The sequence below is a fragment of the Telopea speciosissima genome, chromosome 6 (assembly GCF_018873765.1).
Source record: "Telopea speciosissima isolate NSW1024214 ecotype Mountain lineage chromosome 6, Tspe_v1, whole genome shotgun sequence".
In the NCBI taxonomy this organism is placed as follows: Eukaryota; Viridiplantae; Streptophyta; class Magnoliopsida; order Proteales; family Proteaceae; genus Telopea; species Telopea speciosissima.
The window spans coordinates 47,459,174-47,476,704 of NC_057921.1; the positions used below are offsets into that span (position 1 = coordinate 47,459,174).

Here is a 17,531-nt window from a genome sequence, read left to right on the forward strand (position 1 = left end):
GGGACTCAACCCTCATAAATTTGCATCGAGTTCCTCTTCAGAGAGTGCTCAAGGGGCATTGTACCACACACATCTCAACCATTAGGCTGGACGTGCCGAGATGTGTGCAGCACAACCGAGCCACTAGATGCCCCTTGAGCACTCCCTCGCGCTAAGCTCCCTGGAGAGGAGCTGGATCCCATAAATTTCCACCCCTCTTGCCTTTCTAAACATATGGATTGGGAATGTAACATGTACCCCTTTTGCCTTTCTAAACATGGGAAAGTAACATGTAAAACAAATGGTTCATGCACAATTGCCCTACTATAGGACCCAAATTAAGGGGGAAAAAAACAGATAGGAAATTTAGATTGATTTTAATCCTCTGCAATTCTTAAAGCTGTGTAATGCTGAGTGTTAGGTGGAGATATCAACACCTGGGATCTGTATCATCCAACAATCCAAACTCAATATAAGCCATTGAACTCGGACCAATGGATGTTCGAACTGCCACATGTCAATTTCTCCTCCTAGCACTGCCGCCCTGCTTAGACACTCTCACGGTCTCACCCTTAAGGTTCCCATTGTTTATGATAATATCTTTAGATCAAATTCAAAATTTGAAAAAAAAAGGCGCAATGGCCAAAACCTGTATCACTCGTTTTTGCTACTTCCAACATTCAGTCCATACATTGGATTAGCAGTAGTTCATTTGCTCTTGCTAAACCCCTTCTACTTAATCCACTCCAGCAATGGCCAAAACCTCCACAAGAAGTCAAGAAATCAACACCTATGAAGAATCCCGCAAACGACGCCTCCAAGATAACCAGAAGCGTTTTGAGGTGATCCTATTTAACTTTATTTTCCTTTCTGCTTGCCTCTCTAACTTCTCTATTTCAACTTCTTTTTTTTTTCGTACCTTTTTTAAGCCACAATCCCACCTATGGTTTTCTTAAAAGAAGTCTGAAACTTAATGGAATCCAAGTTATGGCGTTTAGGGTTTTAGGGTTTTGAAGTTGTTTTTTTAATGGATGATGGATTCTCTCTTCTGGGTTCTCTAATGCAGTATGTTAGCTAAAGATTACGGAGGTCGAACTCTGAACTTTCTTGGATTTTGGAAACTATCTGTTAATTGTCCATGCTGGTGCAGTTCGTTTTTCTGCTGTAACTCTGTTAGTTAGCTGCAAGTTATCAAATTAGTGAAAGAATAATAAACTCATTTCTTAAATATTTATTTGGTTTTCGGAGAGGTGGATTTGGAAGTATATAACCTAACTGTATCTTAAATAGTTTTTCTAGTGATATTCAAATGATGAGAATAAAATGGTTGTTACATTGAAGATATGGACCAAGAGAATCCCTTTGTTCCTTTTGAATGATATGTGGTTCCAGTGCCGGTCTCTACAGTTATTAACCTCTCCTCTGCTTTATTTTAATGTTTTCAAAGGCAAAAATTGTAAACAAGGTGCATTGGCCTGCAGATGGCCTAAGGTGAAAGTCAAAAAGTGAAGTGCATGCTAGTAACATGAAACCATCAGCTTATCATCCATTCATAACATATACATTAGTGATGCTAGTAACACCATACGACTAAAAGGTCTATATAAGAAACAATGGCTTCATACTGCACATCTGTTATACCAAGATGTGTCTCTCCATATAAGTTTATGAACTTAATTATTTATTCCTGATATTATGTCTTATGCTTTAGCCTTGAAGTTTTGCTCTTCAACCCTTCAGTCTTCCATAGTATAGGTTTTCCATCAGTAGAATTCTTTTTGTCAGCCTCTATTGCAGCATTCATTAAAGCATCAGACATAATATCAGGAACTTAATTATTTATTCCTGATATTATGTCTTATGCTTTAGCCTTGAAGTTTTGCTCTTCAACCCTTCAGTCTTCCATAGTATAGGTTTTCCATCAGTAGAATTCTTTTTGTCAGCCTCTATTGCAGCATTCATTAAAGCATCAGAAGTCTCCCTAATTTCTTGATTTAATAAGCAGAACACAAGTAAAGAGGTGCAATGTATTTAACCACATGAACAGAGCATTCTGGTCGTTTGAACAGAACCTCCCTGAGTGGTCTTGCCAAATAAACAAAGCAAAGTCCGATTGTTTGAGTAAAGCCTTCCCTATTGCGGCACTGGCTAACTAAATGAAGTAACACCCCTGCCCTCAAAGGCGTGTGATAAAATGAGCAGAGCAGAGTTTGACCGTTTACAGGGAGGGGGAGGGGGAGGAGGGGTGAGGAGATAAAAGGGAAAAAGAAGAGAAGAAGTGCAGGACCACAATAATGAGCATAGTTGTGAAGGCGGCAAGCCGACCCAAGGCGGTGGAGGGGTGTCTAAGCGTTTAGGCGACAAGGCGCCCCTAAGTGTTATTTTTTATTCCCCCCCCCCTTCTAACATTATTTATTATGCTACAATATTTTAGTATGCTACAATATATACCTTATTTCATAAAAAATCAACATTAAGCCACCTCAAGTCATAAAAGCTCAACATTAAACCCCATCAAGTCATAAAAAATCAACATTAAGATACATGAAGTCATAAAAAATCAATATTAAGCCACATCAAGTCATCAAAAATCATTATAGAACTAGAAGACAACAAAATTGAAGAAGCAAGTTATTGGAAGTTTGAAACAATCAAACATACATTTGGTTTATACTAATCTCACATTTGGTTTATACTATTCTTAGAAAATGTGATCTTATCTATAAATAATTAAATTGCTCTCGATTTAGATTTTAGAGAAATGTTCTTGTTCTCTAAGAAGTTTGACTAGTCAAATGATTTTATTTTTACATGAGAGTTTTAGTATTAGGTAGAGCACAAAACCAGCTTTCCAACAAATCCAAAATTGCTTAAATCTGATTTATATTGAAGAAGTTATGTTCCAGTCAAACCTTCTTTGGTATGCGTGAATGTTGTCAAAATTGCTCTGAATGAAAATATTTTTTTAGGTATCAAAACAAATGAATATTTTACCGCACTTTTGTTTTTTAGCAATGTTTTACCATATTAAGATTTATAGAATTTTTAGGCTTGAGAAAACCCAAACTTTAGAAAGTTGAAAATTTCATGTACCATCGAAAATCTAGTTTTTGTTCTTGAACTGGGGGGGGGTTGACATTTTATCCTTTTGGAATTTGATTTTTTAAATATTTTTATTGGATTCAAATAGGGGGTATTTGCTTATTTTTGAATAATATCTTAAGTAAATGAAATACCAAATATATAAATATTCACTTAAGTGATATTTGGCATAACTAAGTGCCAGAACCAGGTTCGATACCAATAAAACCCATGCAAGGGACCTCTCGCCTAGACCCTTACAAAATCGCCTGGACGCCTAGGCAGTGCCTTGACAACTATGATAATGAGAAGAAGAAATAGAAGAGCCTCCCTCCCCTAGAGTCTGGTCAAACAAACAGAGCACTGCTGTGGTTATTTGAACAGCCCTCCTATAGATGTCGTCAAATGACAGAGGAGAGTTAGGTTGTTTGCACAAGAGAAAAAAGAAAAGGGAAAAAATGGAGAAGCATGAAAGAGTTAAGGGGAAGAATAGCAGAAGCAAGAAGAATAAAAAGGACTAGTTGGAGGAAGATTTAACTGGAGACTTAACTGGGCTGGGCTACTAGCCTGCGGTGGTCAATCAATTTTCAACGGTCAACCTTTAATCAATTTGTGCAGCTCTGTTCTATTTCACCAAGTGCACTAGGCTCTCAAGCAGACCATAAATTTCAATCAGGGATCATTCAGATCTCAAATGCTCATACTATGAACAATTTGTAGCCAATCATATAATTTCATGGAGCTTAAAAAATATATTATGATTTAAAAAAATCTCCACATAACATTTCTTTTCTACATACACTTAACTTTTAATTAATTGCAAACACATCATAGAACAGTAAATGATAAAAGCTAGAAGCCATCAAAGCGCAAATAAACCACCATTCTTATCCTTGACAATCAAGAAAATAATGAGGCTCTTGTCTGGTTTGCCTTGCCTTGCCCCAGGTTGGAATAAGTGCAAAAGGTGAGTGTGTTATTGAAGCCTTGCTCATGGTACTTGGGCAAGGCAGAATGGTTGAGCCTTGCAACTCAAGTTGTGTGCTTCTTGTGCTTGTGACAACATTGCTTTATTTTTATTAATGTTTTTTATTTATTTTTTGAGTTGAAGGATTTGGGTATTTTGAAGATCTCAAAAAGCTTATCGGAGGTCACAAACTCTGTAAAGAAGTCCCCAGTAAGTTCAAATTCCACTTCCCCTCCTCCATTATTTTAACACTACAGAGTTATTGTTTTCTTTTTCTCTATCGGGTGTTGTTATGGCCTATGGGACACCCACAGGTGATAATACGAAGTCACACCTGTCATCAAATATCTGCCACATAGTAGCTCCAATGGGCCCATATTTTGTGGACAGTTTGATCCAAGGTCTCCTGCCCACATGTCAAAGTTTTACCCCAATCCGAGTTGGCTAGGTGGCAAAACAAAACATTGAAAAAAAATCCAGGAACGTGAAGCGGGTTCATGGGACTACAAGGGGTACAAGAACATACATGTGCATGGTTGTCAAGGCATCCAGGCACCTTGGGCGCCTTGCATTCAGGCCCCCTCCGATGCCTTGGGTTGTCTACACGCCATGACAACTATGTACATGTGGGGGTTACAAGGGAGGATAAATGATTGAATTCGTGGTTGAAATTTGACACCTGGTTAATCCAAACCTTGACTTGTCTACCCAATGGTTGGAATTGCTAGCATTATCCTGGACAAGGGGCATTTGCTGTTAGTTCCATTTGAAGGATCGCCACATTGGTGATCCGTAACTTTTCCCTTCTATTTTCTTTTTCTTTTTGTCTTTTTATAATATATCATTCGAATTAACAAAAGTTATCTAAGCATCCTCATAAAACCAAGAAGGATGTAACAAAATTTGTTGATACCAAAGTACATACATTTAATTTGATTGCAATATTATTGTCAGTTCTATTCAATGTTTGATGAATAAAATTTGTTAATGTCAATTGAAACTAAATTAATATTTAGTATAAAAACGAGAGACACCAAAGGTGATCCTAGCCCTCTTTAGGTGATGTACATATTTGTAAGGCCCTCCTCAAATATTGTTCAACCGTTTTATGGATAAGGTTGAATCTTGTTTTACCCCAACATCGACTCACCCATGAGAAACTGAAATCTCCAATCATTACTTGTTAAGAAGTTTCTACTTAATAACATTCTTTATATATATTTCTTTTTGGTGTAGCAACATCGTGCAAAGCCCAAACCAAATAGAAGCATCGACATGTTAGAGCTGAGACGTTCTTCACGAGCAAGGAACCTGGTTCCTTCTTATTCTGATGCAGTAAGTGCCATCCTCTCAATCTGTTCAGAAGAAAAGCATCTTTAAATGCTAAAGCTACTTAAAAAACATTATCTAGGAAGATGGGAAAAAAGGGAAAAAAGGAAAAAAAAAGTGGAGAACAATAATAGCTTTTATTTTGTCTGTTAAATTTGTGGTCTAAACTGTATTTGTTAATCAGTTTTGTCGAATATGATAAACTTACTGATTTTCTATTCCAGGATATTAGAAATTTAGAATCATAAAAGATAGAAAGTATGTTCTCAGTATTTCCATGGCTGTGGCAATATCACTCTGTCAAACAACTTTAAGGCATACTAACCGAAGGGCTAGATACATTTCTAACCGTCTCTTGCCATTTACTGCTTTCATCGTTTGTTGGTATTTTATGTACAAATAATCCAAATTTTCTGAGTTTCTTCTTCCAATACAGTGGAATAGTGTAACAGGATTAGCGCAGCTGTCCCCTAGTGGTTGTAAGGATTAGTTAGGTTGAATATGGGGACTGATGTTCTGTGTTTGTTTGCACTATTTCACGATTTCTTTTGGTTTTCCACTTTTCCTTGTCGGTTTAGGAGTTATTTCAAATTAAATTCTAAAGTTTATCCTTCTTAATTGTTTCTTTATAGCCTGACATAGGCCTTCCAACTCCACGCAAAAGGTCAAAGCCAAGTTCATGGAAAAGGTTGAATTTGTGCTACATTGGTTTCTTATTCAATTTATATAATTTTCTTTTGAGTTTCCTTGAGTTTTTTATTCCTATTTAATTTCAGCTACCTTGGAAGACCAGCCAATGAAGTAAAATTCGCTTCTAATGAAGAACGAGACTGTGCATTTCGCAATGCAGAGATGCTTCAGAGTAACATGGGATCTAAAAATCCTTGTTTCGTTAAATCAATGGTTCGATCACATGTCTACAGTTGTTTTTGGCTGGTAAGTTGCATTATAGGAAGTTTTGTTCAAGTACTAGCAAGTGGAATATTATCCATATAAAAATACCAAATGCAATTATCCATTGTCTGTGTATCTGAAGGGGCTTCCTTCGAAGTTTTGCAAAGACCATCTTCCTTCAAAGGATGTAAATATGATTTTGGAGGATGAGGATGGCTCAGAATATGATGCAATCTACATTGGGAGTAGACAAGGACTTAGTGGGGGTTGGAGAGGATTTGCCTTAGACCACAAATTGGATGATGGAGATGCATTAGTTTTTGAACTATCTGAGCCAACAAGATTTAAGGTAGGAACTGATTTCACATATTTTATTCTTATGGTGTTGATTATGGTTGTTTGTACCTCTTGCACCTGATTTTATTTGAAACTTCCATCATGATTGATATACAGCACTTTCACACCTTAGGGAAAACCAATGGAGGTAAGCTTAATGGTTACTACTCTCTGAGAAAGCTAAAGAGTGCAGACCATTATAGATACAAGTTTCATATTTTGCCGATTGTCTATAATAAACAGCCCTTTCATTAGGTGAAACACCACATCACCAATGAACTCTAATGCATCTTTCATTTCAGGAGCCTTGTTGGCACTACAAAAGTAAGCTGGATTAAGAATGGCAACAACATAGTGGATGGCACCTAAAATATTCTCATTCATTGTTGTGTAAAAAATCTCAAAATCTGGCCATACGAGGTTCTCTCTCATTAAGCTTTTCTAATACCTCTCTTGCTCTTTCCATGGCTTCATACAAGTACCCTGAAGTAGCCATATTACAGTCTACCAACCGAAGAACTCCAATGATTGATTCCATAAACCCCAATATCTCCTTTACATTAATCCAGAATGATTCCCTTTGAACGATATCACTATCTGAAGTCGCCCCATTAATCTTTGGTTCTCAATTGTTGGCTTGCCAAATTCTGTTGGATCAAGTTTCACTATAGTAGTCATGCGAAAGGAATTAGGCCTTAGAAATTTGTTTTTTAACATGGGCAGGACCTGATTTGTGGTTTTTGTATGTGTGTGTGTCATTTGTAATTGATCCCACAAGGTTGATGCACCTCCCTTAAGCTTATGTGCTACTAGCTTGAGTTTCTTCTCTTTTGGTGATGATGTACTTAAGGAGTTACTTTAAGTTACCAATCCATGGAATCCTCAATATGGAGTTGACCATTGAAGAATAGCAGGTCTACCTTTATTGTGTAGTAGTTTACCATGCCTTATAATATTGACCCCTTTGAACTGCATACTAGATGCTGGAATTTGCTGGGCTTCACGAAATTCTAGTTCATCATATAAATCAAGGTGAAGAGGACAGATTTTGATTCTGATGCTGAGGTGGTTAAATAATTGTTGGAAAACTGCTACCGGAATCGTACATGCAGTTGGTGGAATATGATCTCCTAAGTACTAGAGGGGGTGAAGAAACTTGAGGTGAAAAGCTATTTACTCGATCACAAACATTTCCGGAACATCCCTAACAGAGGGGCAAATAGTCAATTTTGAAAGAACTTATTGTCAACCTCTTTTTGATATGAATCTATCCTTTTGAGTTGGATCAAGACTTCCAAATTGAATGAGTAAAGTAATCATTTTACTCATTCCAGACCATCTAAATAATAATAAAATATTCATGACACACGTGCAGGGTGTTACGGAATAAATAGTGAAAATGGGAGTATTGGAATATGTAGTCCAGAATACTGTTGGGGTATTTTGGTCTTTTTGGGGTAGTTTTATTCTTCTTTAAAAAAATGTTAGCAGAATCGTGGGTTAGAAAGAGAGAAAGAGAGAATGAAAGACAGAGAGATTGAAGTATTAAAGTATTGAAGATGTTTGGTTATTGCCTGCCTATATGAGGTTCTACAGTTGGGTTGATTTTTTCCACTGCTTGATCTTTTTTGCTGCTTGATTCATCTGCTTGCTGCCCTAGTTGCTTATCTTCAAGATTATCAGTCAGAGATTCATCATTGGACAACTGTTAAAGATTGGTGAAAGTTTGTTGTTCAAGTCTGCCCAGGTTTTGAAGACCTAGTTTTTTCAAGTTCTTGTAGGTTTATTTGGGAGCTGCATTCATCTGGCAAGCTGGATTCTGCTACAACTTGGTGTTTTCCCCTTTTTTTGTTCAAGTTGGGCATTAGTACTTTATATGCGCCAACTTGAGGGGGAGTGTTCGTATTATTAGGAGTTATTTTTTCTTTAGTTCAAGTTAGATCTTCTTTCTTTGCTTATTTGTATAATCTAGCTTGAGGGGGAGTGTTGGAATATGTAATCCAGAATACTGTGGGGGTATTCAGGTCTTTTTAGGGTAGTTTTATTCTTCTTTAAAAAAATGTTGGCAGAATCGTGGATTAGAAAGAGAGAAAGAAAGAATGAGAGAAAATAATGTGTTTTTTCTCTTTTTCTAATCTGTGCTAGGATTACCGCCAGCCTTCCATTGCAGTCTCTGTATCTTCTTCTTCTAGCATGGGTTTGAGGCTTGGAATAGCTCACTAGAATCGCCCAAGAGTGTTATTTAAGTGACTTGTGCTTCCTCTTGCTGCTTGAAGACCCAATCTGAGCACAACCCCTTTTTGCAGGATCAAGTTTCTGCCCAGATTTCCATTGTTGCAAGTTGCAAACCTTGGTTCCTCCTTATTTGGGGATGGACTTGGTGGTTGGAGTAGCCCGTTAGGATCGTAAAAGGATCCTCTCTCTGCCTCTGGTGTCCTTTATTGATGGATGAATCTCCTTATTGAGCACAACTCAGTTTTGTGGTGTTCTTTTTCTGCCCAGGTAAACCCGATAATGTTGTTTTTGCATTTAGGGTACTTTGAATTTCTTGTTTGGTTGAGAGATGATTATGCATATCTGTATTTGCAATCTTGAAGCTTGTTTAAGCTATTTTACTCCGGAGAGAGTGTTAGGGTGAAGCTTCATCCTAGCTGGAATTTCTGTTTTTTGTATTGGGAATCCCTATTTGGGTTGAGTTTATACTCCCCACTTGTTGTTTTTTATCTGGTTTATGGTCAAGTACCATTTCCCTTACATGATGGCTGGTATAGAGTCTTCTGAGCTTGGCTCGGCTAATTCACAGCCTCCTTCAACAACTCCTCAGTTGGTTTATGAGAATACTCACCAATAGATTTCCTTTGTGAAACTCGATGGTACCAATTACTTGGATTGGTCACACTCTTTGAGACTTTCCCTTAGGAGTAGGGGAAAAGTTGGATATATCACAGGCACTATCAAGGCTCCAGAGGTTAGTTCTCCCACTTTTGATAAATGGGAGACCGAAAATTCCGCTGTTATGACATGGTTGATCTTCTCCATGAAGCCTGAGATTGGGAGAAGATTTATAAGGAAGGAAACTGCCAAAGCTATCTGGGATAGTGCCTCTGTAGCCTTTGACAGAGTAGGTGACACTGCCAAAGTCTATCAGCTCCATAAAAAAATTCACTCATTGAAGCAAGGTGACAACACTATTTCTGAGTACTACAGTGTGTTCCTTAGTCTTGTGGAGGAGTATGATCACTACAGAGACCTTCATTTGACCAACCTAGAGGATGAGGCTAAGGTGTATCAAACTCTTGAAAAGGAGCGTGTCTTCTCTTTACTTGGTGGTTTGAATCCTGACTATGAGCCAGTTAGACTCCAACTGTTAGGCCGGTCTCCTCTCCCTTCTCTTAGTGAGGTTTGCAGTTACCTATAGAGTGAGGAGACTCGGCGGCTTACTATGGCACCAGCACTTGCATAATCTCATTAGAGGTCTGCCCTCAATTCTGGTTCTGTTCGAGACACCCGTGGAGGTGGTAGAGGCCCAGGGCCTAATCGTGAGGGAGCTAGTACTGTGAAGATAGTTGGTGCCAGTGGAGTTGGGCGAGACAGATTTAAATGTGATCATTGTGGATGCACTGGACACACCAAGGATAGGTGTTGGTCTCTCCATGGTCGTCCTCCTGGTATGCGTGGTCGTGGTGGCCGTAGAGGGGGAGCTCGAGCTCATTCCGTGACAACTGAGGCTAATGCCCCACAGGATGACTCCACCTTTATGGATGCAGTGGTTCGCAGGGTTGTGTCACAGTTGAGTACATCTTCTACATCTAGTATTGCTAGATCCTCATCATCCTCAACTTTGCAGGTCTCCACGTCAGCTTCCACTGTTGCCCAGTCTTGGGTCATTAACTCGGGTGCCACGGACCACATGACTGGTATGTCTCATTATTATGATTCCTATAGCATTTGCTCTGGTAAGGACAAGGTTAGGATAGTTGATGGCTCCCTTTCCTGCATATCTGGTAAGGGTAATATGCTTGTGACATCATCTATTTCCCTCTCTTCTGTTCTTCATGTCCTTAACCTTACACTGTATCTTTTATCTGTGAGTCATTTGACTAAATCTCTCAACTATTGTGTCAATTTTTTTCCTTCTCACTGTCTTTTTCAGGATTTGGTAACGAAGAGGATTATTGGTAGTGGACGTGAGGAACAAGGCCTCTACTTTTTTGAACTGCTTTTGCCCATAGCTCATTCCTATGTGTGTGGTCGCAATGATAGTAGTTCTGTGGATTCTGTTATGTTATGGCATCGCCGTCTTGGCCATCCATCTTTTGTAGTAATGAAGAAACAATTGCCTCACTTATTTTCATCTATTGAGCTGTTGCTCCTTTTCATATTGTGCATACTTATGTTTGGGGTCCTTCCCCTATTACTTCTTTATTTGGCTTTCGTAACTTTGTGTCATTTGTTGATGATTTTCCCGTGCCACATGGACTATACTTTTGAAGCATAAGAGTGATGTTTGTAATGCCTTTCAGAATTTTTACCAAATGATCCTTACTCAATTTGAGACCCGCATCAAAATTGTGCGATCTGATAAAGAGGGATAGTATATGTTTGGTGGTCTTCAAACCTTCTTTACTACTCATGGCATTATCCATCAGCTAGCGTGTGTTGACACGCCCCAACAAAATGGGGTTGCTGAGAGGAAAAATCGCCATCTTCTGGAGGTCACCCGTAGTCTATTGTTTGGCATGCATGTTCCCAAGACCTTCTGGTCCACTGCTCTTCTTACTGCCTCCTTTCTCATCAATCGTATGCCTACCAAGCTTCTTAATTTCAAATCTCCCTTGGACATCTTATCTCCCAAGGCCTTTGCTTTTTCTCTTCCTCCTCGAGTCTTTGGCTATGTTAGTTATGTGCATGTTAACAAATCTGCTCGCACTAAACTTGACCCCAAAGCTCTCAAGTGTCTCTTCCTTGGGTACTCTTTTACTACCAAGGGGTACAAGTATTATCATCCTTTTTCCAGCCGATGTATCATTTCTAAGGGGGAGAATTGTAGGAGTGAACAGGCTATTGAGGATTTCTTCCTTTCTCCTCTACCTACATCTCCTTTTATGCTTGACATTGGAAAACACAGGACTATAGATGTGGTTGAGGTTGATGATCAACCAGGGGGGAATATAGATTTGGTTGTTGAAAGTGGTTCTGCTAAGGAGAAGGATTACCACATTACATACAAAAATGGTGAAGGCTTGCATAATACAAGAAAGAAGACCTACCAAGAGTCCTCTTCAGATCCAGATCCACATCCTGAGATTCATCCTTCTCAATCAGGTGACATTTCTTCTCCTCCATCTGATTTGGACCTTCCTATTGCTATTAGGAAAGGGAAAAGAACTTGTACTAATCCTATATCCCAGTTTGTTTCCTATGATGCAATTTCTCCTACAGGCCTTGCCTTTATTACTGTTCTCTCTACTGCTTCCATTCCCAAGAATGACATTGATGCTATGTCTGACCCAAAGTGGAGACAAGCCATGTCTGAGGAGATGATGGCACTTGAGAAGAATGGTACTTGGCAACTTGTTGACCTTCCCAAGGGACGTGTCCCAGTTGGATGTAGATGGGTCTACACAATCAAGTATAAATTTGATGGCAGTATTGAGAGATACAAAGCAAGGATGGTGGCCAAGGGGTACAGTCAAGTCTATGGAATTGACTACCAGGAGACATTTGCCCCTGTGGCCAAGCATAACTTAATAAGAGTTCTTTTATCTTTGGATGCCAATAAAGATTGGCCTTTATATCAGCTGGATGTGAAGAATGCCTTCCTTCATGGTGATTTGGAAGAGGAAGTGTACATGCAAACTCCACCAGGCTTCAAGATGCCTTCAGCTGAAGGGAAAGTGTGCCTCCTTAAGAAGGCTCTATATGGTCTCAAACAGTCACCAAAGGCATGGTTTGAGCGTTTCCGATAGGCTATTCTGAAGAATGGATACTCCCAGAGCCAAGCTGATCATACTCTCTTTACCAAGTGGAGTAATGGTACTATCACAGCTCTTATTGTTTATGTTGATGATATTGTGGTCACAGGAGATGATACAGCTGAGATATGTAAATTGAAGAGCTACTTGGCACAACAGTTTGAGATCAAAGATCTGGGTCCCTTGAAGTACTTCTTAGGAATAGAAGTATCAAGGACCAAGAGAGGAATCAACATATGTCAGAGGAGGTTTGTTCTTGACCTGTTAACAGAGACAGGGATGTTAGGCTGTACACCAGCAAACTCTCCTATTGAGCAGAACCACAAAGTAGGAGAGGATTGTGGTCCTTCTCTTGTTGATGCGAGGAAGTATCAAAGGCTAGTGGGGAAGCTTATCTATCTCTCTATGACTCAGCCAGATATCTCTTATGCAGTGGGAGTTGTCAGCCAATTCATGCATGCTCCCAAGAGTAGCCATTTGGATGCTGTGTATCGCATTCTAAGGTATTTGAAGTCTTCTCCATGGAAAGGATTGTTGTATGAAAGGCACAACCACTTGAGAGTGGAAGGTTTCACAGATGCCGATTGGGCTAGTTCCATTACAGACAGGAGATCTACCTCCGACTATTGTACCTTTGTGGGAGGTAACTTAGTCACATGGAGGAGCAAGAAACATCATGTTGTGGCGAGATCTAGTGCCGAGGCAGAATTTAGAGCTATGGCACGCAGAGTGTGTGAGCTCATCTGGCTAAAGAGACTTGTTTAAGAACTGCGATTTGACATTGAAGGACCCATAAGACTATACTGTGACAGCAAGGCTGCCATCAGTATTGCCCACAACCTAGTGCAACATGACCGTACTAAGCACATTGAGGTTGATAGGCATTTCATCAAGGAGAAGATAGACTCTGGCTGTATTTGTACTCCTTTTGTGAAGACTGGTGATTAGTTGGCAGATATCTTCACCGAAGCTCTTGGCTCTCCTCAATTTAGCTCTTTCCTAAGCAAGCTGGGAATGCATGATATATATTCTCCAGCTTGAGGGGGAGTGTTAGAAGTCATGTAATAGGGGTAGTTTAGGAACTAGTTATATTACTAGTTGCCTTATTATGTAATTTTGTTTTTTCTTCTTTATTTTTCTTTTACCTCCCTAGGGAGGTGGATGTAATTCTCTATTAGTTATGATTGAATGAATATAGGGTGTATGGAGAAGTCTCTCCAACACAATCGATTACAACCAAAACCTGTTATATTCTTCTCTTACCTCTTCTCTTGTCTTCCTCTTCTTCCTCTAACTTGTTCTCCTCTTCTACTTACTTCCTTAACCTAAATCTAACTATCTCAGCCCAAGCCCATCCATGTCGGCCTCAGCCAAGCCTAGCCAACCCAATCTTGATTAACCTTCATTGGACTGGACTGGGCTGGTTTAGCCCTAAATGACCCTGGTAGCAGTTTTCTGTCTGGGAGTGTGGCATAGACCACACTCCAGCACTCCTATGTGTCTATCTCTCTCCTTGTCAAAACAAGGGGACAAAGGTGTCTTTTCATATGGAGAGGACATACTCCCTGACGGGGTTCTTTTTCCCAATATATATGATGTAATTATGTGTTACACACTTATATTTGTATTAAATCATTATATATTTATTTATATATGGCCGGTCTAGGCTGACCCTGGACTTTAGCCTAGGACCTGTCCAGCTCGACCCCGGGCCTGGAAATCTCATCCTTGGCCAGCCCATGGGCTGAAAAGCCCAACCCAGGCCTTGTCAGGCTCAGGGTAGGCTTGGGCAGGCTCGACTGGCCAAACTTGCACCCATATATATTACTGACAGATGCTCTACCTCAAATCAATTTCATTTACTTCCTCACTCTTCATACAAATCTCTCTTTGGTTTGTTTCAATAGATTTTTTATTTACTGAAATATGCTCTGTTGTTTCTTGTGCAGATTTATATTGTGAGAGCATCCATTCTTAGACAAGAAAATCCCACAAATATCCTTGACAAGAAAGTGAATGGTTTTAGAAATGACTCAAGCGATAAAAATGATGGTGAGAATGCGAAACGAAATGGTAAAGCAGAGAAAGCAACAGACAATGAGGCTGATGAAGGATTTGCTTCTCAAAAACGACAGCAGAATGTTGGATTAGATGGTAAAAGTAAAGTACAAAAAGGAAAAAAAAGTGACAATGGTAACGGAGCTGCTTCTAAAAACCAAAAGCAAAAATTTGGTGTTAATGGTGAAAGTGAAGTAGAAGATGTGATAATTGAGGCTGAAGTGCAAAAGGAAAAAATAGCTGAGAAAGGAAACAAATCTGCTTCTCCAAAGAAACTGAAAAAAGCTGGAGTGAGTGGTAAAAGTGAAGTTAAACGGGAAAAAGTTGTTGAGAATGGTGACAAATGTGGTTCTTTAAAGCCCCAACAACTGGATGATGATAACAAGTTGTCTAGAAAGAAGTGTGTGTCAACAAAATTGTTTAGAAGGAGAGTTTACTAGGTGAGTTTTCCTTTATTATGCTATTGAAACGTTTTTGTTCATTTTTGTCTTTGGTAATACATTTGCAGTTCTAGACTTCTTGTCACAAGTTTCAATTATAATAAAAAAAAACTAATATTTTGTTTTAAATATGATTTGGATAATAGAGTTAGAAAACTTTAAGCAACATGTTCTCTAATATGGTTAATTTTTTTGAGACTTTTTTTTTGACTCAATATAATGAGAATTTATGTTTTCCAAGTTTATATAGAATTTTTTTTAAAGTCATAATTTTGAATTCAAAGTGGAGAAGAATTTTAATTTTCTGAATGACAATATAGCTCTTCTATTTTAGAAGTTGGTTGTCTTGTCTACAGATCTATACTCATTTGTGCTTAATTATACTTGGATCAGTTATAAGGATTAACACTATCTCTACCATTTAGTGGTAGCCACCTTGGATAGGGATTCATTGTATATAAGTGAATGAATCTATAGGTTATTGTTAGCATGGTTTAAAATGTCGCGAAATTTCGGCGATATATCGTCAAATTTCGTATATCTCGACATATCCGAGATACGAAACCAATCCGAAACCAAAAAATACAATATTTCGTCGATATATCGACAAAATATCGTGGATCTCACGATATATCGCGAGATATTGAAAAAGTGACAAATAGTGTCACGTGAGGGGCCATTTTATACCATATTTCGTAGCCCTTGGTCGATATTTCGACCGAGAGCTGCTGAAACTCTATTTTTCTCTCTTCTTCCTCATTTTTTGCTCTTCTTCCTCCCTTTCAAGCCTCATCCAAGCATTGTTGAAGCTCCTTGTCGCCGGGAAGACGTCGGAGGGTCATCTAAGCTCATCATCCAAGCCTATTTTCATTATTTAAGGTAAATTCTATTTCTCTAAAACTATTTTTTTAAAAAATACTTTGTACAAATGTTGTTGAATGTTGATGATATTAATATATGTTAGACACTGGAGGCCGATCTACAGCCTCACGGTGTCGTAATTTTTTTCTGGTTTTAAAAATTCATTTTCCTACAACTAAAATAGGAAATAATTAGGGGTAATATGACTTAGATGGTAATGAATTAAATATATGTTAGACACCAATGGCCGATCTACGGCTTCACAGTGTCGGATTTATTTTTCTGCTCTTAAATAATTATTCTAATTTTTGAAAATTAAGAAAAATACATAAAAAATTAAAAAAACAGAAATAAATAAGGAAAAATATGAGTTTTAAGTTTAAAAAATAATGAAAAAAATATAAAAGTTATTTCTATATGTTTTGAAATGCATTACATGTATATTATGTTTACTAATTTTTGGTTTTGTTGTGTTAGGTCAATACTTATATTAACATTATATATAAAAAATTGGTTTTAATTATGTGAAAAATATAAGGGTTAGGGGAAAAATATTAAATAACTATATAAGTGTATTAGTAATCTAAAAGTGTCAATTGAAGTGCATCTACATTAAGTTTTTTAATTATTTGTGTTACTTACATTGCAGTAAACAAGTATTATTATGGCTGATCGTGATAGACAACGTGCGAAGGGCAAACAAAAGGTGGGGGAAAGTAGTCAACAAAGGGGGCGGAGGGAACAAAGAGAATAGAAGGAACAAGAGGGACCAGCCAGCCAGCATAGGGGTGACATTGCATGGTTACATAGTACTCCCATTGATGGGGATGAGAGAAAATCTATATGTAACTATTGTCACATGTAATTTATGGGAGGTGGGTTTATTAGACTTAAACAACATCTGACTGGAGGATCTAAAGATGTTGTAGGTTGTCATATGGTCCCTACTGAAGTAGCCAGGGAGATTGGTGATAGTTTGAGGGGAAAGAAGAAGAGGAAGGCTGACTAGCAAAGGATAAGAGAACAACTTGAGGATACAGTGAGGAATTCGATGGGAGGAGGAAGACGATACAATGATGATGACTCCTCCTCCTCCTCTGATGATGATGACATTGCAATACCTGATGACATACAAACAGCAGAGGAGGCTAGGGATTTTAGGCGGATGTTTCAGGAGTAGAGTAAGTTTTCAAGATGATCGCAGAGACAAAGAGTAGGGGGTAGTGGAGGAGGTGGCGAGTTCTGGAGGTCTAGAACTTTGAATCCTTTTAAAAGATCACAAAGTGTGAGGGCAGCCCAACACCTCTACCAGTGCAGTACCACCATCAACATCCGATCCTAAATTGCATAAGAAGAAAGGAAGCAGTCAACCCAGAATCAAAGGAGCATGGAAGGGGATGAAGAGATTGGTTAAAGAATCAATAGCTAAGTGGATGTTATACCATACCATCCCAACAAACACTGCACAATGCCCCCATTATGATACCATGATAGATACCATTGCAGAGGTTGGTCCAGGATTCAAGAGCCCCACCCCATATGAGGTAATGAATGTTTATCTACCTCAACAAAAGAGTGAGATTGATGAGTACATTAGTGAGATGAGGAATA

The 17,531-nt window shown here is 38.6% G+C and overlaps 1 protein-coding gene across 1 annotated transcript; it reads left to right on the top strand.

The window, feature by feature from the left end:
- The first annotated feature begins 690 nt into the window (after positions 1-690).
- LOC122663798 (B3 domain-containing protein Os05g0481400) lies at positions 691-14,895 on the top strand. The gene is made up of 8 exons (XM_043859442.1): positions 691-821; positions 4,172-4,237; positions 5,264-5,362; positions 5,989-6,044; positions 6,133-6,292; positions 6,393-6,599; positions 14,511-14,542; positions 14,602-14,895. The coding sequence occupies exons 1-8, from the start codon at positions 732-734 to the stop codon at positions 14,603-14,605; spliced, it is 714 nt and encodes a 237-aa protein (XP_043715377.1). The 5' UTR covers positions 691-731; the 3' UTR covers positions 14,606-14,895.
- The last annotated feature ends 2,636 nt before the right edge of the window (positions 14,896-17,531 follow it).

Bases quoted from the DNA above. Each gene is read 5' to 3' on its own strand.
- LOC122663798 (XM_043859442.1), top strand. From the start codon at position 732: ATGGCCAAAACCTCCACAAGAAGTCAAGAAATCAACACCTATGAAGAA. The intron at 4,238-5,263 runs GTAAGTTCAAAT...TTTTTGGTGTAG, and splicing joins ACTCTGTAAAGAAGTCCCCA to CAACATCGTGCAAAGCCCAA. The intron at 5,363-5,988 runs GTAAGTGCCATC...GTTTCTTTATAG, and splicing joins TTCCTTCTTATTCTGATGCA to CCTGACATAGGCCTTCCAAC.